Here is a 22,030-nt window from a genome sequence, read left to right as displayed (position 1 = left end):
AGGTGAATTTTTCCTATTTTACTCTTTTCTTTCATCTCATGCATTGGGAGCCTGCCTTCTCTCCAAGCAATTTGCCTTACCTAGTAGGCTAAAGACAGGAGAGAAGATGGGTGCCACCTATCTACACATATCACATATGGAGACAGTCTTATAGCATCCTTGAATGGTTCGGTTTGTTGTCTGGACAAATAAGGACCATGCCACCTTCTGGGACTGCCAGGGATGGTGGTAGAAAGTCTGCTGCTGGTAGAATATGGACCAACAAAGAGAACTCTGTACAGCTCAGGAGGAGTTTTATGGTTTGTATCTGGAATGTCAAAACACTCCACAAAGGTGGTCAAACTCAAATCACTACAATATGAATTCTAATGCTATAACTGGTCTGTCATGAGGCCTTGTGAGATCAGATGGCCACAAGCAGGAGAATTTGTTACAGATGAGGGAAACATTCTGCTTCATTCAGGAACACAATGAGGAGGAGGGGGGGGGGAAGAAGTTGTTATTTTATTTCATAAAACTACAAAAATATATGTGATGGATTTTAAACCTATAAATAGCAGAATAGCTCGTCAGACTTAAAGGAAAACCAATGAATGTATCAATAATATAGGTCTATGCAACTACATCGTTATATGAAGAACATATTAATGACTTTTACGTACAAATAAACTCAGTGATAAAGCAAATTCCAAATAAAGATTATCTCATTATCCAAGGAGACTGGAATTCATTGAACTGTGGAATGCATTGCTTGAGAGAGTGGTTAAAGCAGGAACCATCAATAGGCTCAAGGAGTGGTGTGATAAACTTTGTGTTTCCTAAAAACGACCTCCCATGACGAGTCTTTTGACTCCATAGAGGTCTGGATAATAATAATAATAATAATAATAATAATAATAAATTTATATAGAATAAGAAAGAAATTAGTCAAAACACTAAATTAGCTGTATACAAGATGGTGTTCAAATAAATTTTAACTTATGGATCTGAGAGTTGGGTTAGAAATAAAAGACATGATCAAAGACTGGAGACTTCTGATATGAGAGTTCTGAGAAAGATTAGTGGAGTGAACAGATCAATGGCAGTATCATATTAAAAATGAGGATCTTAGGAAAGAACTTGCCATTGTTAGCATTCAGGAATGTGTCAGCACAGCTATCTCAAGTGGTATGGTCACTTAAACAGAGTGGGAGAGGAAAGATTTGCAAAACAAGTGTTCTGCTAATCTGCCAGGTTATCAGGGAAAAGATCTAGAGGAAGAACAAGATGTAAATAGATTGACAGATAAAGATTAATTTGGAGAAAAATTGTTGATCGGAAGTTAGTAACGGTGTAAAATTTTCAAGTAGTACTATCATAATTATCCTGTAACCCCCCCCCCCTGAGGGTACATACCAGGTATTTGATGATGAACATCATCTTAGGATAATCATTGTTCTTTCTACTTGCTACAGATCTAAAAACTCTCTAGGGTTTTTCTTCACCTTATTTGTTAATTTCTGCTCATACTGTACTTTTGTTGCCTTTACTAACTGAGTCATCCCCTAGCTTGTCTTTATACTTTTCATGTACCTGATTATTACCAGTATTCATCTTGTACCATCTGCAAAGTGCCTTCTTCTTTCAGATATCATGATAAAGCCCTTCATTGATCCATTTTACACCTACCTTATTCAGCCTTTTTGACCTTTGGAATGCATTCATGCACTGATACTGTTATGTATTTCTCTGTCAGTTCCCAAGCAGTATTTATTTCCTTACCGCTTTCCATGGTATAGCTCCAAGCTGCCTCCTAAACTTGCCATAATCACCAGCCTTTTACTCCCAGATATATCCTTTCCTCACAGAAGTTTTCACAGGCTAGCCACAATCCGCAATGAGTCTTTGGACGCCTTGGAGGTGTCACGAATAATAATAATCCAGGCGATCACTTCATGATATCACTCTCATAAACTGGTTAAAAGTGTGAAACACCACTCACAATTACTTCCTGTGATGAAATGATCAGATCTAAACTTCTCAATCCTTGTGTTCCCTCCTTTACATTCTGACTGAGATAGTTGTCTCTCAAGAACTCAAGAAATTCATTTTCCTTATTTCCAAATGCTATCTCTTCATTCCAATCTATAACACTATTGTTAAAATTGCCTATAATAATTACTTTTCCTTTGTTCACTAACCTGAGTTGTTTATACATTTCTTCATCATCACCCTCCACATTCCCTGGCCTATAGCAACATGCAACTAAATATGTCTTCCTGTCAACCTCTGCCTCACACCACACTTCTTCAAAACTACTGCTGTTATTGCCCTCTTTCATGTGTATCTTATGGTGACATAATTCCATTGCTAACATCAACAGCATTTCCCCTCCCTTTTTTGTCCTTTCTATCCTTGCCAAAAACACTGTATCTTTAATTTCCATTTTTGTTAGGATATCATCTTCATTCAACCATGTTTCACTTATTCACATGATTTTGGGGTGAATAAACTCAATAAGTGAAACCATTTCATCTCCCTTATTTTTGATACTTCTGACATTTGTAAATAAACACAGCAGTTCACTTTTAGGTCTATAACCAGTCCTACCCAAACCACTCATTGGTTGTGATTTCTCCACACCTAACCCTTGCCAAATCACCTTTATTACTGCTTACCACATATATCCACTCAGTCTTAATTTCCCTGCCCATATCCCGATCTATTCCATTTCTATGCTGATCATCTCCATACATTCACTCTTCTTATACCATGTCTCCCTGTCCGCCAGGCTCCCCCATTTCCCGGTTCCTCTTGCATTCCTGTTCTCTCTTCATCTTTCACACTACTAGTGTTTCAATTGCCAAGCACTTCTATCTCTTCAATACCACTCTCCTGATCTTTATTTCATCTCTTACTTCTGATATCTTGCTTGCATCACACACTGCACTTCCATCTAGCAACATTTTCTCCAGTGCACTCACTCCAAGCTATTCAAATGCAAATTCAAAATTATTTGCTGTAAAGTGAAATCTGATCCTGACAACCCCTACTTCACTTGAACTCAAGCTTGTTCCTCACCAGATTTCATTTCCACAATTTTCTGTAATTTGACATCTTACCTGCAGCCCTCAGCAGGGAGATTCCTTTGTAATTCTCAGATTTTTTTTATTTTACTTTATATTTAGCAGAAAATTATGAGAGCTCTACTTCAATCATCCAAATCTGATGTTAAAGTCAGACCTTCCGAATTATGCAGTGTAATTACTGCAAAACCTTTACACCTCTGTACTTCAGCATTTATGGTTGAATATGGAAAAGTTGGTTAAAGAAAAAAATTCAAGAATGGGTGGATCAGGATATGATACTCTATAGGAGCCAACATGGTTTTGTTAAAGGTCGATCCTACCTTAGCAATTTATTAACTTTTTATAATAGAATGACATCTGAGTTGGACAAAGGAAATGGCTACACAGTGGTATTTCTTGATTTTGCTAAGGCCTTTGACAGGATATCCCATGGAATACTGTTGCACAAATTGGAGCAGATGGGGACGGATACTAAACTGGTGATATGGATAGGAGAATGGCTCAGGGAGAGATACCAGAAGGTGGTGTATGGAGGAGCAGAGTCCAGGATGAGGCAGGTGACCAGTGGTGTGCCTCAGGGCACACCACTGGTCACCTGGGTGCTTGGACCATTGTTGTTTAATTTGTGGTTTAATGAGTGGTGCTTGGACCATTGTTGTTTAATTTGTACATAAATGATATAGAAAATGCCTTAAAGGGATTCAGTTGTTTGCTGATGATGCAAATTTGGGTAGCGCAATAAAAAATCAAGCTGATGTTGAGAGTTTGCAGGATGATTTAAATAAGCTGGCAAAATGGGCAAAAGGTAATGGATGTCAGTTCAATGTGGAAAAGTGTAAAGTTATGCATTTTGGGATTAAAAGATTACCAGCTGTATACTACGTTGATGGAACGGTACTCCAAGAGATTGATGAGGCTAGGGACTTAGAGGTGTTGGTAGATAGGGAGATGAAGTTCAGGTGACACATTGCTAAGGTGTCCAAGATTGCACATAGAATTACTTGGTTATTGAGGAACACACTAACATCCAGACATAAAGCAGTTATTATTCTCCTTTATAAAGCGTCAATACTTCCACATTTGGATTACTGTGCTCAGGTCTGGTCACCTTGGATTCCTTGGAGATGAGGAGGCTGTGGAGAGGGCTCAGAGAAGAGTGACTAAGTTGATGAGTGATGTAAAAAATGTTCTTTACATTGATAGATTGAGAGCTTGTGGATTGCAGAGGTTGGTTGATAGGCAGAGAAGAGGGGATATGATAGAGACGTTTAAATTACTGAAACGTTTTTATAGGATTGATGCAGGGATAATGTTTCAGCTGTGTGATAGTGATGGAAGAACAAGAGGTCATCCCTGGAAATTAAGGAAAAGTGTGGTTAACAAGGGTGTGAGAACAAAGTTTTTCGCCTGGAGGGTGGTGAATGAGTGGAATGCATTGCCTGACTTAATTGTGAGGTCTTCATCTGTAAATGAATTCAAGAAGAGATATGATAGATATTGTTTTGATAGTTTGGGTCTCCCACGATGAGTCCACTCACTCCATGGAGATACCCATAATAATAATAATAATAATAATAATAATAATAATAATAATAATAATAATAATGTCATCTACTCCAGCTGCCTTTTCACATTTCAGGTTTCTGATAGGCTTGTCTACTTTTAGGATTGATATGTACTCCTCACTGCATTTCTCTTGATTTTTTATTACAATTCTGTCATTTATCAGATTTAATAATCTTTCAAAGTAATTACTCCAGACATCTAAAATGTCTGTCTTCAGTTTTTACACTATTGTTATGATCTCTGGTTCCTTTTTCTGCCTCTTTGAAACTTTTTCAATAACCTCCAGAACATTCTCAATGTTTCTAACAGTATCTTCAGGAAGATATTTAAAAGCATGAAAGTTGAAATGTTTACAACAGCTGTTATTTCTATAAATTGAAAAAACATCAATTCTATTGGTTTGCTCACGTTATGTGAATGGAACCAGACAGACTTCCTTGCCTGGTATTTGAGGGTACAAGACCCAGGGGAAGACCAAGATTAACCCTTAAACCTGCATTCGACTTTCAAAACTGTTGGCATATGAAAGAGCTCACTTTGGACAGAGAACAGTGGAAGGCTTTTATCCATTTAGGACTCAACCCATCTTGAGGACAGAAGAGAAGAAAAAGTAGAATCATTAGGCACATTGCACAGACTATATGCTGTTATGTATTAACTCTGTATGTAATTACAGGCATAATAGAGGTCGCAAATGTCACATGCACTACTTAATGACTTCCAGATGTCATGAAGTATAAGTCCTTGATTTCTATTTAGTGTGCCATGTGAACAAATAACCTCAGAAGACTCCATTAACAGTCTCAAAAAAAGTATCCTCTTCTAAGTAAGGTATGGAGGAGGCTTGCCAATCTACCTTGTGATGTTCTGTGAGGATGTGTGCTAGTCACCCTCATTCTTCTCTCATTTTTAACATCATCTGCATGTTCTTTGTTACAGATTTCAAAATTTCTCCCAGTTTCAGCTACATACATCTTTCTACAAGAACAAAGAATCAGAGAACAATTTATTGGTAGGAAAGAAGTTTGGCAAATGGGTATATTTTTTCAGGATTCTTGAAATTGTTTTTAAAATTCCAGTAATATAAGAGATTGGGACATACAGAATCAGATTTCTTAGAGATACACTTGTGTTTATCTATGATAAGCTGGATCTTCTTTGAACAGCTGCCATTCTGCTGGATAATTCTTTTGACAATATCTAGTTTTTTAGATCATCAGATGACATCTGAGTTGACATGTTCTTTATATTTTGTAGAATTCTGATAATCATGCCAATTTTTTTTAGAATAATTTCCTATTTTTTTGTTTTATTCAAAGGTGAATTTGATGTGGATGTAACTTGTTGACTTTTGCTAGGAACAAAGATAAGCAACTTCAGAATGTGGCCATATAGTGAAGATGTCATCCATATAATGTACCAAGAATGCAAGTTCAGGGTGTATGGAAGAGAACAAAGAGTTCTCTAAATGTTATAGGTAATAACATAATATATCAGGAGTAATAATATATCAGAATAAAAGATAAGGAGTGGTTGTTAAAGTATAGGAAAAGTTGATTTAATCTGGTTTCAACTCTCGGTAGAAAGTTTCAAAATTCTGACCAGAGAGCTTATGAGAATACTAAGTTATGATAATTCTAAGTTTCTACATATATTTGACTTTGAAATAAAGTTGAATCTTTAATATCCCCTATTTCTTTATAATTTATATTGCCAAATTGAAGCTATGGGTGTTTCTATGATAATTACTATTACGCACTGACCAAGAGTTCACTTATGAAAATAACAACTCTCTGACATAGGATTGCATTAGTACTGAATGAGTGTTTGCTCTCTTAAGGATTCTGCTTGGTCTCTGAAAAAAACCAACCATTTCACAACAGCTATCAGGTCAGTGAAAACTTTATCATATGAACTAATGAGTTTGATACAGGTAATGGGTTTACAGTGATATAGTACGCCCACACTTTGTAGAGCTTTGCTTGGCTTTCTGCCAAGAATAGTCGATTCATGCTGAAGGGGAAAAAGAAATGAAGGATGTGTGAAATGGTCGCCAACATGCGAAATCACATGCTTTCTTGTCTGTCACTGTACTAGTTTAAAAACTACAATGTTCGTAAAAGAAAAGCTAAATTTTCCAACCTGTAATAATAAACAAACTCATCCCAGAAGATGGATTGATTATCCTATTATTGGAATGGATTCTCCTTTTTGTGACATGCACAGAAGTGTCGAAGGGTCTCGAATCTATGGGCGTACTATACTGCTGGACTTTGCAAAGGCCTTTGACATGATACCACATGGAATTCTAATCACTAAACTGGCACATGGAGATGGATATAGGGTTGGTGAGATGGATAGGAGGGTGGTTTATGGTATCAGAGAGTAGTTTATTCAGAAGTAGAATCCAAAAGAAGGCCTGTGATTAGTGTTGTGCTACAGTAGTGGACTACTACTGTTTAATTTATTCATTAACAATATGGGAAAGGATCTGAGAGGAACTGTTCAGTTGTTTGCTGATGATGCAAAGTTGGGTAGAGCAATAGTTAATACAGATTATGTTAAAATTTTGCAGAATGATTTGGATAGATTACAAGTCTGAGCAAAGGGGTGAAAAGATTACCAGCTGTATACCATGTTGTTGGAACTGTACTCCAGGAAATTGATGAAGCCATAGATTTGGGAGTGTTAGTGAATAGGGAGTTAAAATTTAGAGGGTACATAGCAAAAGTGGCTAAAGCAGCTAATTGGATTACTTGGTTGCTGAAGAATACTTTGAGGAGCAGAGACAAGCATGTTATTACCTTTTTATTGAGACTTGATAAGACCCCATCTTGACAACTTTGCACGGATCTGGGCACCAAGGGCATTATCTGTATTTCTTGGCAATGAGGAAGAGGTGGAGAAGATCCAGAGGCGAGTGACCAAGATGGTAGCAGGTGTATGGAATGAAACTTACGAGAACAGATTGAAGATTTGTGGGTTACAGAAACTGGTTGATAGGCTACAAAGGGGTGATATGATTGAGACATACAAATTACTGAGGGTTTTTTTTTACAAGATTAATTCAGAGGAAATTTTCAGAACAGGTAGGGTGGTGGGAAAACTAGGGGCCATCCATGTAAACTGAGTAAGAGTGTAGTTAACAAGCTATTGTTGCTAATATTGGTTTCTTGCTTGGAAAGTAGTGAATGAGTGGAATAGGTTTCCAGAGTCTGTTGTGGATGGCATGACTGTGAATGAGTTCAAAGCAAAATATGACAGATACGCTCAAATATTGGATAGCTCTTTGCATGATGTGTAGATCCTCCCTCAATGAGTCTAAGGACTCCGTAGAGTTACCTATAATAATAATAATAATAATAATAATAAAAAGGTGAATATATGGGTGCCTGGACGGCGCTCATGTCGTTAAAGTAGTGCAAGATAAGGCAACTTCAGTGCCGAGGATTATATTCCCTTAAGTTCTATGGGCAAAATTTAGAAACATTCTTCTGCGTTTCTACATATATTTGGCTTTGAAATAATGTTGGATCTTTAATATTCTTTATAATTCACTTTGCCAAAATGAACCCATATGGCTCATTCTTTGATAATGTCTAGTATTAGTTTTCTACTCTGCTGTTTAGAACTCCAACTTTTTCTTTTACTTTATGCCGTTTCTTACTGACTCAAAAAATGAATTGTGCTGATTGATATTCAATGCAACAGCAACTCCATACTTTCTGTGATCACTATTACATTATTATCATAATACACTATGGAATTAAATACTCATCTGGGAGGTCATTTTGTCATACACACACAGCTCATTATGCCATACCTTAAACACACTAAAATTCTCTGCAGATACCATGCTCTCAGGCAAGGCATTCCAATCATTTATAACTCTGCATGCAAAAACATGCTTCTCACTCCTTTACTGACATCCTCCTTATACAGCTTCCAGGGACTCTGGTTCTCCCCTGATTTCCAACCTCTCCAACATTGATCCTATAACAACTCCTTACTAACGCGTAGGTCTCTATTGTATCACCTCTCTTCCTACTATCCACTAGACTCTGTAAATTGCATCTTCTCAACCTTTCTCATATTGAACATTCTAGAGATCAGAAACTACCTCAGTGAGTCACCTCTGGACCCTTTCCAACATCTCTTTGTCCTTTTGAAAACCAGGTGACCAAATCAGTGCACAGCAGTCCATGTGTGGCCTAATCAGAGCCTTATAAAATGGAACAAAAATCTCCTTACTTCTACAAGTCAGTGTCCTCTGCATCATTCCCAGAATTGTTTGTGTTGTCCTACAATTTTGGCAATGTGTACCCTAAATTTCAGATCCTTATCCACTATCACCCTAAGATCTCTTATTTCCTCCACCTACAACAATATATCCTCACCAAGCATAAATTCTACATCCCATCTTTGTTTCCCAAATTTTAAAATCTTACATTTTGCAACATTGAACTGTCCCCATTCCTGTGCCCATTCACTCAATCTATTCAAATCTTCTAGTAAGTCCACAACATCTGCTCTACTCTTCATAGATCGTCCCAAACAACTGAATATTCTCATCTAAATCTTCACCAATATCATTAACATCCAGGTTAAACAACAATGTCCCTAAACCCTGAGGCACACCGCTAGTGGCTTTCCTCTTCTAGGATATTGCTCCCTCCCCCCTCCCCCATACACAACTTGCTGATACCTATCATATAGCTAGTCTCCAATCCAATGCACTAATCTGATATCCAGCCACATCCGCACTAGTTTGACTATAAACTTATCATGCAGTAATCTATCAAAAGCCTTTGTAAAATCTAAGTATACTACTCTGTATCCCTCTCCTCTGTCCAAGGAAGCAGTCACCTTATTGTAATAACTAAGTAGATTACTTAAACATGACCTCCCTTTATCAAATCCATGCTGTCCATCAAAGATAATACCATTGTTGTCAACCCAATTCTGGATTCTAGTTCTCACAAGCTTCACCAACAACTTAACCACAACACCTGACATGGATAGGCCTATAATTTGATGTTTGAGTTCTATCACCTCCCTTATAAAGCAGCAGAATCTTGCTCTCCTTCCATTCCTTTGGAACTCAACCCAGTACAAGACTCATTAAAAAATATGTAAAGGCAAATACCAACTCTCTGGCACATTCCTTCAGAATATGTGGTGATATATTATCAGCTCCCACAGTCTTATTAATATATTAACATTATTATAAACATCTTATAGTTATATAGCAGACACATTATTATTAAATACCTCCATAGTACAACTGGAAGAACAATGGAACATCACATTCCTCAATATAACCATGTTTGATTTGTGGTTTTTTTTTTAAATGAAGTGGAGTTAAAGCTCATCATATATAGAGATAGCAGGGATTTTCTTTCCAAAGAAAGCCACATACAAGCTGAGTTTCCTGTATGCATATTTTTCATCTCATATACAGGTAAATGAGTCAGAGTAGTACGCAAGCAATTTACTGAAAACAATAGTGGGCATTTAATGGAAACATGCATAGATGGATAGTAGTGTTGTGTATAAGATTAAGTTATGCAGATGGTGGGTTATGTGGAGTACGCTCCAGTAATGAGTCCTTAAACTCCTTGCAGATGTCATATATAATGGGTGTGAAAGAGGAACGGAAACGCAGAGGCCCAGGGTGGACAGGGGGTACACAGCGTGAGAAAGGTAGATGCTCCACGAGGATGTGAAAGCATGTGTAGACAGCAAAGGAATGGGATGACCTGGGATCAAGAGGAAACAGTTGGAATTGAAGACGGTTCTAAAATGAATAAGCAGTAAGGGAAATGGCCCCAGTCGAGCATGGAGAGATAACGTCGAACGAGTGGTATCAGTGGAACTAGCTGTAGATACAGAAATGAGCTGTTGTGTTTGTATACAAATGCAAGAAGTATAAGAAACAAGGCAGATGAAATAGTTGCACTAATTGCGTCTGTTCACCCAAAGATTGTTGGAATAAGTGAGACATGGTTGGAAGAGGACGATATCCTAACAGGAATAGAGATGGAAGGGTATGATGTGTTTCGTGAGGATAGAAGGGGTAAAAAGGAGGGGGAGTGCTATTGATGATAGAGAAAGAGTTATGTCCATACAAAGTAGAGATGAAAGAGGGAAATAGTGCCAGTGGTTTTGAAGCAGTATGGTGTGAGACAGAGGTGAAGGGAATCAAATATTTGGTTGGATGTTGTTATAGACCAGGTAATGTGGATGGTGGTGGTGATAATGAAATGTATGATCAAATTAGCCAAGTAAATAAGAAAAGAGTGATCATTATGGGTGATTTTATTTATGGCAATATAGACTAGAATGATGAGATAGCAACTGGAAGTAAAGAAAATGAGTTTCTTAAGTTTTTGAGGGATAACTACCTCAGACATTATGTAAGAGAGGGCACGCAAGGATCGAGGGTCTTGGATTTGGTCATCTCATCAAAGGATGTAATTATAAATGAGTTGTCAAATCATCCACCAATTGGTGGGAGTGACCATGAGGTGATTACCTGGATGGTTGCCAGCAGTGTGAGGACTCTGTGAGAATAGGTTATAACTGGAACTACAAGGGGGGGGGGGTGATTATGAAGGGCTCAGGAGACAGCTTGCAGGTGTAGAGCATGGAATGAGGAGTTAGCTGGAAAAGAGATCAATGCAGCTTGGGGGATTTTCAAAAACTGTTTAGTAGATGCAATGTCTAAATGTATTCCAAGGGTGAGAAGGTTAAATAAGGTAGGTGTGAGATGGATGAATAGAGATTAAGCATGCAATACAGAGAAAAATGGCATTTTGGAGACAGCATAAGAGAAGTGGAAATAACCAATTCTATGAGGTTCACAAAGACCAGGCAAGGTGGGTGACTTGGTTGGTGAGGATAGCTAAAGTATGAATAGCAGTTAGCTAATAAAGCCAAAAAGAATCCTAAGGAGTTCTTCCGATATGTAGCCAGCATGATTATGCAAGGATGACATTGATTGGAGAAAATGGTATAAAGACAGCTGCTGTGGAATGTATGGTGGAGATACTTAATGAGCAGTTCATAAAGGTCTTTCAATCTTGTGAATGTGACTTCATGGAGAGATTGAGAGCAGTTGATGATAGTGAGGAGAGACTTAGCAAGAGGTGTATGGAGAGTAGAGCAAACTAGATATTAATAAGGCTGTGGGACTTGATAATATATCACCACGTATTCTGAAGGAATGTGACAGGGTGTTGACGCCAGCCTTGACACATTTTTTTAATACAAGTCTTGCACTGGGTCAAGTTCCTAAGGAGTGGAAGGAGGGCAAGATTGTGTCACTTCATAAAGGAGGTGATCGAACTCAAGCATCAAACTATAGGCCTATCTGTGTGTCAGGTGTTGTGGTTAAGTTGTTGGAGAAGCTTGTGAGAACTAGGATCCAGAATTGGGTTAACAACAATGGTATTATCTTTGCTTCCTTGGACAGAGGAGAAGGATACACAGTAATATACTTGGATTTTGCAAAGGCTTTTGATCGATTACCTCATGATAAGTTGACAGTCAAACTAGAGCAGATGGGGTTGGATATTAGTGCATTGAATTGGAGACTGGCTATCTGATAGGTATCAACAAGTTGTGTATTGGGGAGCGATATCCAGGAAAAGGAAAGTCACTAGTGGAGTGCCTCAAGGGTCTGTTTTAGGGTCATTACTGTTTAACTTGTATATTAATGATATTGGTGAAGATTTGGATGGCGATGTATTTAGTCGTTTGAGGATAATACAAAGTTGGGATGAACCATGAAGAGTAGAGAAGATGTTCTGGCCTTACAAGAAGACTTGAATAAATTGAGTGATTGGGCATGGAAATGGGAATGTGTGTGTGCAATATTGCAAAATGTAAGGTTTTAAAATTTGGAAAACAAAGATGGGATGAAGAATATATGCCCGGTAAGAATATATTGTCAGAGGTAGAGGAAATAAGAGATCAGGGGGTGATAGTGGATAAGGATCATATATTTATTGGACACATAGCAAAAATTGTGAAGACTACACAAAAACATTTGGGAATGATACGGAGGACACTGACACGTAGAAGTAGGGAGATTCTTGTTCCGTTGTATAAGGCTTTGATTAAGCCACACATGAACTATTGTGCCCAGATTTGGTCACCTGGTTTTTCAGAAGAACGAAGAGACGTTGGAAAAGGTCCAAAGGCAACTGACTAAGGTAGTTTCTAACCTCTGGAATGTCGAGTATGAGGAAAGATTGAGAAGATGTAATTTGCAGAGTCTGGTGGACAGGAGGAAGATGAGAGATATGATAGAGATCTACAAGTTAGTAAGTGGTTGTCAATGCTGGAGAAGTTCTACAGAAAATAGTGGGAGATCGGGAGAACCAGAGATCATCCCTGGAAACTATAAAGAGGAGTAGGGGAGTGAGAAGTAGGTTTTTTTCGTGAAGAGTTATAAATTATTGGAATGCCTTGCCTAAGAGTGTCGTGTCTGCAAGGAGTTTGAGTGTGTTTAAGACATGGTATGATGAGCTGTGTGTGTGTGTGATAAAAGGACCTCCCAGATGAGTCTTTGACTCCATGAGGTCTTGGGGTAATAATAATAATAATAATAATAAATCTAATAATAATCCAGAATTTCTTCAATCCAAAATGCAGTAATTTCCATTTGGCAGCAATGATCTAGCATTCTTTATCATTTGTCCATAGTATTAGTCCATTCATATCTCCTGCAGGTACTTCATGTTTAAATTGCTCCATTTCACTGAATTCAACTTTACATCATTAGCAAACAAATAAAGAGACACTTCCAAAGTAGAGGATAGAAATCTGTTGTATTCTATAGATGTCAACCTTGACATCTGCCAGAATGACAACTTTATGCATAATTAATTAAATATAATAAATTATGCATTAAGTAATACATAACAGTTTTTTTTTATTATAAATAAATTATAACTGCACAGATTGAAGAGCATTTATTCCATTGATTGAACTAGGCTGCAGAAGTTTGATCAAACAAAGAATTTGGGAATAATGATGGACAGAAAGCTGTTCAGAAGATTCTTTAACTATTTTCCTGCTGTTGCAGGAAAATAGTTAAAGAATCACTCACCTGTAAAAGAACACAGGCTGGCCAGCAGAAATAAGGATGTTGTTATCCTTCTTTGTAAGAGCAGTAGATTGTTATTTATCCTGGAAATGTGGAGGGTTCCAGAGGCAAGTGATCAAGATAGCAGATCAGAGGAATGCTCCTTGTGAATATATTATTATTATTATTACTATTACGTGATACCTCCAGGGAGTCCAAGGACTCATCGTGGGAGGGCACTCTACTCTACTTTGCTAAATACATCTCATCCTCTCCAATACTACTTAATTCTCCTACTACAACACTACTACCATCAATGCCATCTACTGCACCATCATCACCAACAACAGTATTTTTTGTCTGTAAACGGCGCGTGTTCTGAAGGCAGATTTGTCTGTATGAGTGAAAAACTCGAGATTCCAGGAGAAAAAATTCTGCTACCTCCATATGAGATCGGCTATCCCACCTTTAATAATGGTGATTTAGCTGATCATTATTATGGGCACCTTCATGAAGTTAGAAGACTCATCACAGGAAGCCCACACTAGTCATTATTCACACAATTTCTATCAAATCTCTACTTAAACTCATTCACTGTGAGACCATTTACAAGCCTCTGGAAATCTATTCCAGTCATTCACCACTCTCATAGTGAAAAAAAAAAAAACTTCTCACGCTCTTACTAACTACACTCTTATGCAATCTGCAGCGTTGACTCCAGTTATCTTCCTACTCATCACATATTGAAATTTTCTTTGGAATCACCCTCCCCCAAGTTATAATTTTTTATTATGTCCCATCATGTCTGTCAACTAAACTTTACAACTCACACCTTCAGTCTATCCTCATAGGATAATCCACAGGAAGCAGACCTGCCACCATCTCAATCACTCATCTCTGGATCCTCTCCACCACCTTCTCTCCAAGAAACCCAGATAACAAAATCTGTGTACAGTAGTCAAGATGCAGTTATATCACAGCCTTATAAAGAGGGATGATAATAACCTCTTCTCTACTTGTCAATGTGTTCTTCAACAACTAGATAATTCTTTGAGCTATTTTCCATTATCTTGAAGCATGACCTCTGAACTTCAATTCTCTGTCTGACTCTCTATTCTCATCAATTTCCTGCAATATATACCATCAATGTATTATCTTTTGCTTACAATATCAATTTATGTAGAATCTGGAATATCTCTACAAATGTAGAGATGCTTCAGATTCTACAGATTAAACAGCAGTGGTCCTAGTAAAAGCCGAGGTACTCAACTATTTATCACATTCATTTGCCTTGATTCTACTCCACCATACCTACCCTCCAATGTCTGTCAGTCAACCATGTACCCTATCCATGCCATAAGCTTCATATTCATTCCCATTTTCTATCAAATGCCTTTGCAAAGTCCAACAGTATCATGTAGCCATTTTCTGTATTTAACTCAGCTGTGTCATTTTATTATAAAATATGAGTGAATTACTAAGGCAGAACCTACATTTCACAAAGCCATGCTTGACCATTGTAGAATATCATATTCCTATCCACCCATTCCTGAATTCTATCTTTAACTACAACTCCACAGATACTAATCTCTGTTTCATATGCTGCTCCTGTTGTGGAATCATTTTTACGTAATAGACCTATCTAACCTCTTTCCACTCCCTAAGAACCTTTCAGAACTGAGACTCAGATTAAACAACTTTGCCAGAAGCACTGCCAGTTCACTTGCACATTCTCATACCACACGAGCTGACATACTATCCAGACCCACTGCTGCATTGACATTGATATTTTTTAGTATGTCAAGTACCTACAGTTCATCTACATCAATTTTCACATCAGCCTCTGTCACATCAGTAACTACAAATCCACCTCCAGGATGGTATACCCTCAAAGTGACTGCTTAGTATCCCAACTATCTTAGTGTCATCTTGGGGGCCATCTTTATGTAATGGAGCTACCTTACCCCCCTTGGAACCCTTCCAGAGCTCAGACTTAAATTAAACAACTTCATCAGAGGCAGTTCAGTCTCTTGCACATTCTCATAGCACACATGCTGACAGATCAGCACTTCCACTGCTGTATTCACATTGATATTTTTCGATACGCAGAATATCTCCAATTCATCTACCTCAATTCTCACATTAGCCTCTGAAACATCAGTAACTACAGAGTCTACCTGAATGACATATCCTTGCAAGATCACTCAGTAGTTCAACTATTTCTTCTGCTTCTATCCCTTACCTACCATCAGCATGGAGTAAAGTTATGTACCTCTCTCTCTCTCAAACAACCTTTGACTACTTCCCATGGACTACTCACATTCATTCTTTAGCTTCTTATGCCATGACACTGCTCCAAGCTGCCACCTAAGTTGTCTTATATACCAATATATACCATCAATGTATATATTGGTATATTATATCAATGTTAGTTCATGTTAGTTCTACATAAACCTTTTCTTAACTGCAGAATTCCACATGTTGAGCAACTTTCTAGAACAAGACTGCATGTTCACGTTCCCTGATCTGAGATAGAGTTACTACTGTAGTTACAGATATATCTTTATTATTATTATTATTATTATTATTATTATTATTATTATTATTATTTTCGGGCTACTCCAGGGAGTCCTTAGACTCATCGAGGGAGGCCCTAAACATCATGTCCACACAACTATACGACATTCCCACAGTATCTATCATACCTTGCCTTGAACTCGCTCACTGTCATAGCACCCATAACAGACTCTGGCAGCTTATTCCACTCATTTACCACTCTAAAAGTAAAGAACCCAGCTCTAACACCACTGCTAACCACACTCTTGCCCAGCTTCCATAGGTGTCCCCTAGTTCTCCCACCACCAGTCCTGATCTCAAAAATATCCTCTGAATTAATCTTATAGAATCATTTTAGCAATTTGAATGTCTCAATCATATCTCCCCTTTTCCGCCTATCAACCAGTTTCTGCAACCCACAAATCTTCAACCTGTTCTCATATGGTTCATTCCATAGACCTGCTATCATCTTAGTCACTCGCCTCTGGATCCTCTCCACCTCCTCCCCATCAAGAAGGAACCGAGGTGACCAAATCTAGGCACAGTAGTCAAGATGAGGTCTTATCAAGGCTTGGTACAGAAGTACAATAACTTGCTTGTCTCTGCTCGTTAAGGTATTTTTCAACAACCAAGTGAGTTGATGAGCTGATTTAGCTACTTTCGCAATGTGCCCCCTAAACTTCATCTCCCTATCCACCAACACTCACAAGTCCCTGGCCTCATCAATCTCTTGGAGTACAGTTCTGCCCATGTGGTATACTGCTGCTAATCTTTTCACCCCAAAATGCATAACCTTACATTTTGTCACATTAAATTGACATCCATTCTCCTTAGCCCAGAACTCCAATCTATCTAAGTCATCCTGCAAGACTTTGACATCTTCTGCATTCACTATCGACCTCCCCAACTTTGCATCATCAGTGAACAAATGAACTGTTCCACTTAGATCCTTCCCTATATCGTTAATGAACAGATTAAACAGCAGTGGTCCAAGAACAGAACCCTGCGGCACCCCACTAGTCACAGGCCGTCTTTTTGACTCCACTCCTGAATAAACCACTCTTTGATATCTTTCCATCAACCACCCACCTATCCATCTCACCAACCCTATATCCATTCCCATATGTTGTAGTTTACGGATTAGAATTCCATGTGGTATCCTGTCAAACGCCTTTGCCAGGTCCAGCAGTATCACTGTAAACCCATTTCCCTTATCCAGTTCAGCCGTCACCTTGTTATAAAACTTGAGCAAGTTACTCAGGCATGATCTACCCTTTACGAAGCCATGCTGTCCCCTGTACAGTATCTCATTTTCATCAATCCATTCCTGTATTTTTCTCTTGACTACTTTCTCTAAGACCTTGACAACAACTCCTGATATGCTGATCGGTCGGTAATTTGCAACCATAGTCTTGGATCCTCCTTTATGCAGTGAAACTATTTTCCCCTCTTTCCATGCCTTTGGGACTAAACCAGACCCGAGACTCCGATTAAACAAGATAATTCCTTAGCCGCTTCACGCAAGATCCGTGCCAGTATACCATCCAATCCCACAGATGTATTCACATTAAGGTTCTGTAATAGACTATTCACCTCCACTTCATTCATCATAATTCCCGTATAAACTAATGGCTCCTTCATTTTTTCAATGTCACCACCTGGATGATATACTTTTGCAAAGTGCGCTCAGTTACTCCACTATATCGACTGGTTCAGTGACCTCCTTACCATCGTCATTCCTTAAAATCATTTTGCCATGTACAGTTTTTTTCTTGCTTGCAGCATATTGAAAGAACTGTTTGGGATTCTATTTTGCTTGCATAGCTAGTTTCCTTTCATAATCGGCTTTTGCTGTTTTTACCACACTCGTTACCCTTCTGGCCTGCACTTTATACCGTTCATGTGCCTGCAGGTCACCCCTTTCTTTAAATTCCCTCCACAGTTGGTTCTTTTTTTGCAGCTCAAGCTTAATGGTGTTATTCATCCATTTAACCCCTACTTGTTTTACTATTCAGACCCTAGGTATACAATCAGCCATAACCTCCTGTAAATGCTCCTTGACCACTTCCCATGCTCTATCGACGTCCAGCCCTTGCAGTTGCACATGCCATGGCACTGATCCAAGCAATCCCCTAGGCTTAACATACTTGCCAGAATGGTAATTCCACATATACCCTGTCTTAATCAAAAATTCCACACCTTTAGCCACCTCCCAGGTCAAGACCTTATGATCACTCTCACCAACAGGTGGCAACATGGTCATATTCATTACAGTCAAATTGTGAGATGCTATTACCAGGTCAAGCACTCTCTCACCCCTAGTATTTTCAATTACATGCTGTCTCAGATAGTTATCCCTTAATAATTGAATAAAATCCATTTCCTTCCTCACATGTGTCCTCTCCTCCTTCCAATTAATGTTATTATAATTAAAATCCCCCATAATAATTACCCTCCTTCCACTCATTTCATCAATTTGTTTATGCATACTATCTCCACCATCTATTCCATCACCTGGTCTATAGCAGCACCCAACTGTATATTTTATTCTGCCAGTCTCAATCTCACACCAAATAGCCTCAAATGAGCTCCTTTCACTATCCTGCAATACAACTTCAAATCTCCTTGGCTGCAGTTCATCTTCTGATGCTATTACTTCATGCTGGAGGTTTAATGGAATATTATCAGCAGAAAGAATTAAAACTAATTTTAATGCTTACAATATTTCGTCTCAGTCACAGAGACATCTTCAAGGATTACAAATAACTTTTTGTAACCACAAATACAATACAATGATAAGTAAAACACGTGAGTGAAACTAAAGTCCTATCTAGGTGCTCGCCTAGGATGTAAAGAGGGATCTCTGATGCAACTGTATTTGTTTAAATTCGGTTGATTCCTGAGTGCAGATGCAGATTCAAAAAACAGTCTTTCTTTTTTGAATTTACTATGGTGGAGCATGGTGCTTTTTTTTTTTTTTTCCAGGAGATCCTGTGGGTTGTATCCAAAACATGGTCTGCAAGACCAGATTGACCATAATAGTGATTGCAGATGTATGATTTGTGTTCTTCTAACGAGATGGTTGCTGATCTGCCTGTCTGTCTGAAGTAAGCCAGTCTACAGGAACAAGGTACTCTATATACTGCAGGCACTGAGAGAGGATGGAGCTGATCTTTGATGGAATGAATAAGGATAGTAAGTTTATGGCGGGGCTTAAGCGCTGTGTGGAGGTTGTACTTTTTTAACGACCTGGCTATTTTTTCTGATGTGCCACAGATGTAGGGTATGGTGATGGCATTTCTGAAGTCCTTCTGAAGAGATGGTTGGGAAATGGGGAGGGAATCGATTATTTTTTTAATTCTGTAATCACTGTAGCCATTAGAAAGGAAGGTATTGTGTATGTGGTCAAGCTCGGTTGAAAGGGAGGTTCCACTGGAACAAAGATTGTGGGCTCTAGTGGTTAGAGTTTTAATAATGCCATATTGTTGAGAGGGGTAGTGGTGGGAGAGTTTGTGAATGTATCTGCCTGTATGAGTAGGTTTTCTATATACTGAGAAGGAAAGGCCACCATTAGGAAGGCATGTTACCAAGGTGTCTAGGAAGGGTAAACTATTGTTATTTTCCTTTTCCATCATAAACTGGATTCTTGGATGCAGGCTATTGAGGTGACTGAGAAAGGAGTCTAATGTGAGTCTGGGCCTTGAGGCCAAATAGAGATCATCTACATATCTTAGCCAGATAGAAGGTTTTAGCAGGGATGAGTTTATGGCTCATTTTTCAAAATTTTCCATGTAAAAATTGGCAAGAGGGGATGAGAGGGGAGTAACCCATAGCAGTTCTCTCTATCTGTTTGTAGATTTTGTTCTTCCAAGAAAAATAATCAGAAATGATGGCAAAGGAAAAGAGCTCTAAGATATCAGAAGGAAAAACGTTTTTAGGAGAGTTAAGGTGTCATTTAGGGGAATATTGGTAAACAATGAGATGATGTCAAAGCTTAAGAACAAAATCTACAAACAGATAGAGGATAAGCCTCAAAACACACAGATGCTATTACTTCTTTGACTATCATTGGTAATATGATAGTCAACCTATTCCTGAAAAAGCAATTATCTCTAAATTCAATAACTATAATAAAGTCATCTTTGTAGCCCAAGTCTCACCGATGCTGATAATTTCTGGCCACAAGTTTATCAAAGTTAATGGCTTTGGTGGATCCCTATAGAACCACAATTACCTTTGCAAGATATAATTATCAACCCATTCATATTATAATTATATTTATAATATGAATTGGCATTGCATGTTCATTTCTGTATACATATTCATTTGACCAAAATGAGTATCAGTTCTCCGTAGCTCAGTCGGTATAGACGAAGCCCTTTAGTCGGAAAGACCTGGGTTTGAATCCTGTCCATGACATCAGGAACCTTTATCTGGTCTCTTTCTCGATTAAAGGTGAGTTAGCCGGTCTCATACAGAGGTAGAGGTGTTTTGCCCAGAAATGCTGGTTTTTTGTCACATGGATCTACGGTCATAAAATACATAAATCTCTCATTAGGAGGGCTCAATCAGTCTTAAGGGATGGTTGAAGAAAGGAGGGGAACCCCACACGAATAAATAAAGTTTCAGTCAAATGAGTATATTTGAATTTATGCTAATATAAAAATTATGCAGCATATATGCTAGTACCAAATCCATTCATCCTCTTGAATATATTGCATGGTGGGATTCCATTGCCATACAAAAAAGACATGCATGAATATTCACAGTTTGTGCCTTACTCTATTCAGAAATTTATGAGCTGTTTAGCATCACATTATTTTAACAAAACAACTTTAGGATGGTTACATAACAGAAAATGAACATTTTAGTATTTATTTGCAAATATTAGATAGTAAAGTGATCAAATTCTAATTCCAAATATTACAATTCACCCATTATTTATTGCCTTAAAACTATGTATATTAAAAAAATCAACTTGCCTGCATGAAGTGACTTATGCCTTCTCTTTCAGTAAGAATCTGTGACAAGTCTCTAGTACCAAGTACATTTCTAAGAGTTGTAGCTGCAAGAAGTCGTGTTGAATGACCATAATCTTCAACATTTGATACAGCAACGGTCGCATTACTAATCCTATAGTACACAACAGCATCAACGGCAACAGTCACGGAGTCTTTAGTGAGAATCTAGAAAAAGATTTTTTTTTCATTTTTTCACTAATGCAACTTGCACATAACAGGTGAAAGAAAATACTGAGCAATTAAAAATTATGATCTAAGACATAATTTTAAGCTCTTCAGACATAATCCTCAAATTAAGAAATTATTTAGAAATAACAGATAGAACTCTTAAAATCTAATAAAAAAAAAGGAGATAGTAGAACTACAAGGATGGATTTTTTAAAGAGATGACTCAATAGGCATATATTGAATCTGCTGAATATTCCAATAGCAATAATCTGCAAATAAATCAGTTATAAATCAGTAAAGCTACACCAGAGCTACTTCATACTTCTAACTGCAATATGACCTGAAATCATCTACAAAGCATAGATGCAGTTTTACTCATCTTTTATTGTAGAGATTGGAATTTAGAAGGAATGGTAGACTGTGTATGATGTTTGAATAATCATTCAAATTTTATTATTATTATTATTATTATTATTAACACCAGACTTCCATGGAGTCTAAAGACTCACTGCAGTAGGCAAAAAATATTAAATACAAAGTCTATCAGACCATGCCTTAAA

At 37.9% G+C, this 22,030-nt stretch overlaps 1 protein-coding gene across 3 annotated transcripts in view; it reads right to left on the bottom strand.

Moving 5' to 3' along the window:
* Positions 1-22,030, bottom strand: part of LOC150098028 (band 7 protein AGAP004871-like) — a 271,678-nt gene that overhangs the window by 64,638 nt on the left and 185,010 nt on the right. For all 3 annotated transcript variants that reach the window (XM_090406497.1, XM_090406498.1, XM_090406499.1), the window contains exon 5: positions 21,264-21,467. In XM_090406497.1, the coding sequence (XP_090262623.1) occupies positions 21,264-21,467 (204 nt within the window). The remainder of the gene's footprint in view (positions 1-21,263; positions 21,468-22,030) is intronic.

This window comes from Typopeltis vanoorti, chromosome 16, assembly GCF_054136105.1.
Source record: "Typopeltis vanoorti isolate ZY-2024b chromosome 16, IOZ_Tvanoo_1.0, whole genome shotgun sequence".
In the NCBI taxonomy this organism is placed as follows: domain Eukaryota; kingdom Metazoa; phylum Arthropoda; class Arachnida; order Uropygi; family Thelyphonidae; genus Typopeltis; species Typopeltis vanoorti.
The sequence above is the reverse complement of the archived record's forward strand: the minus strand, read 5'-3'. Positions and strand labels throughout refer to the sequence as shown.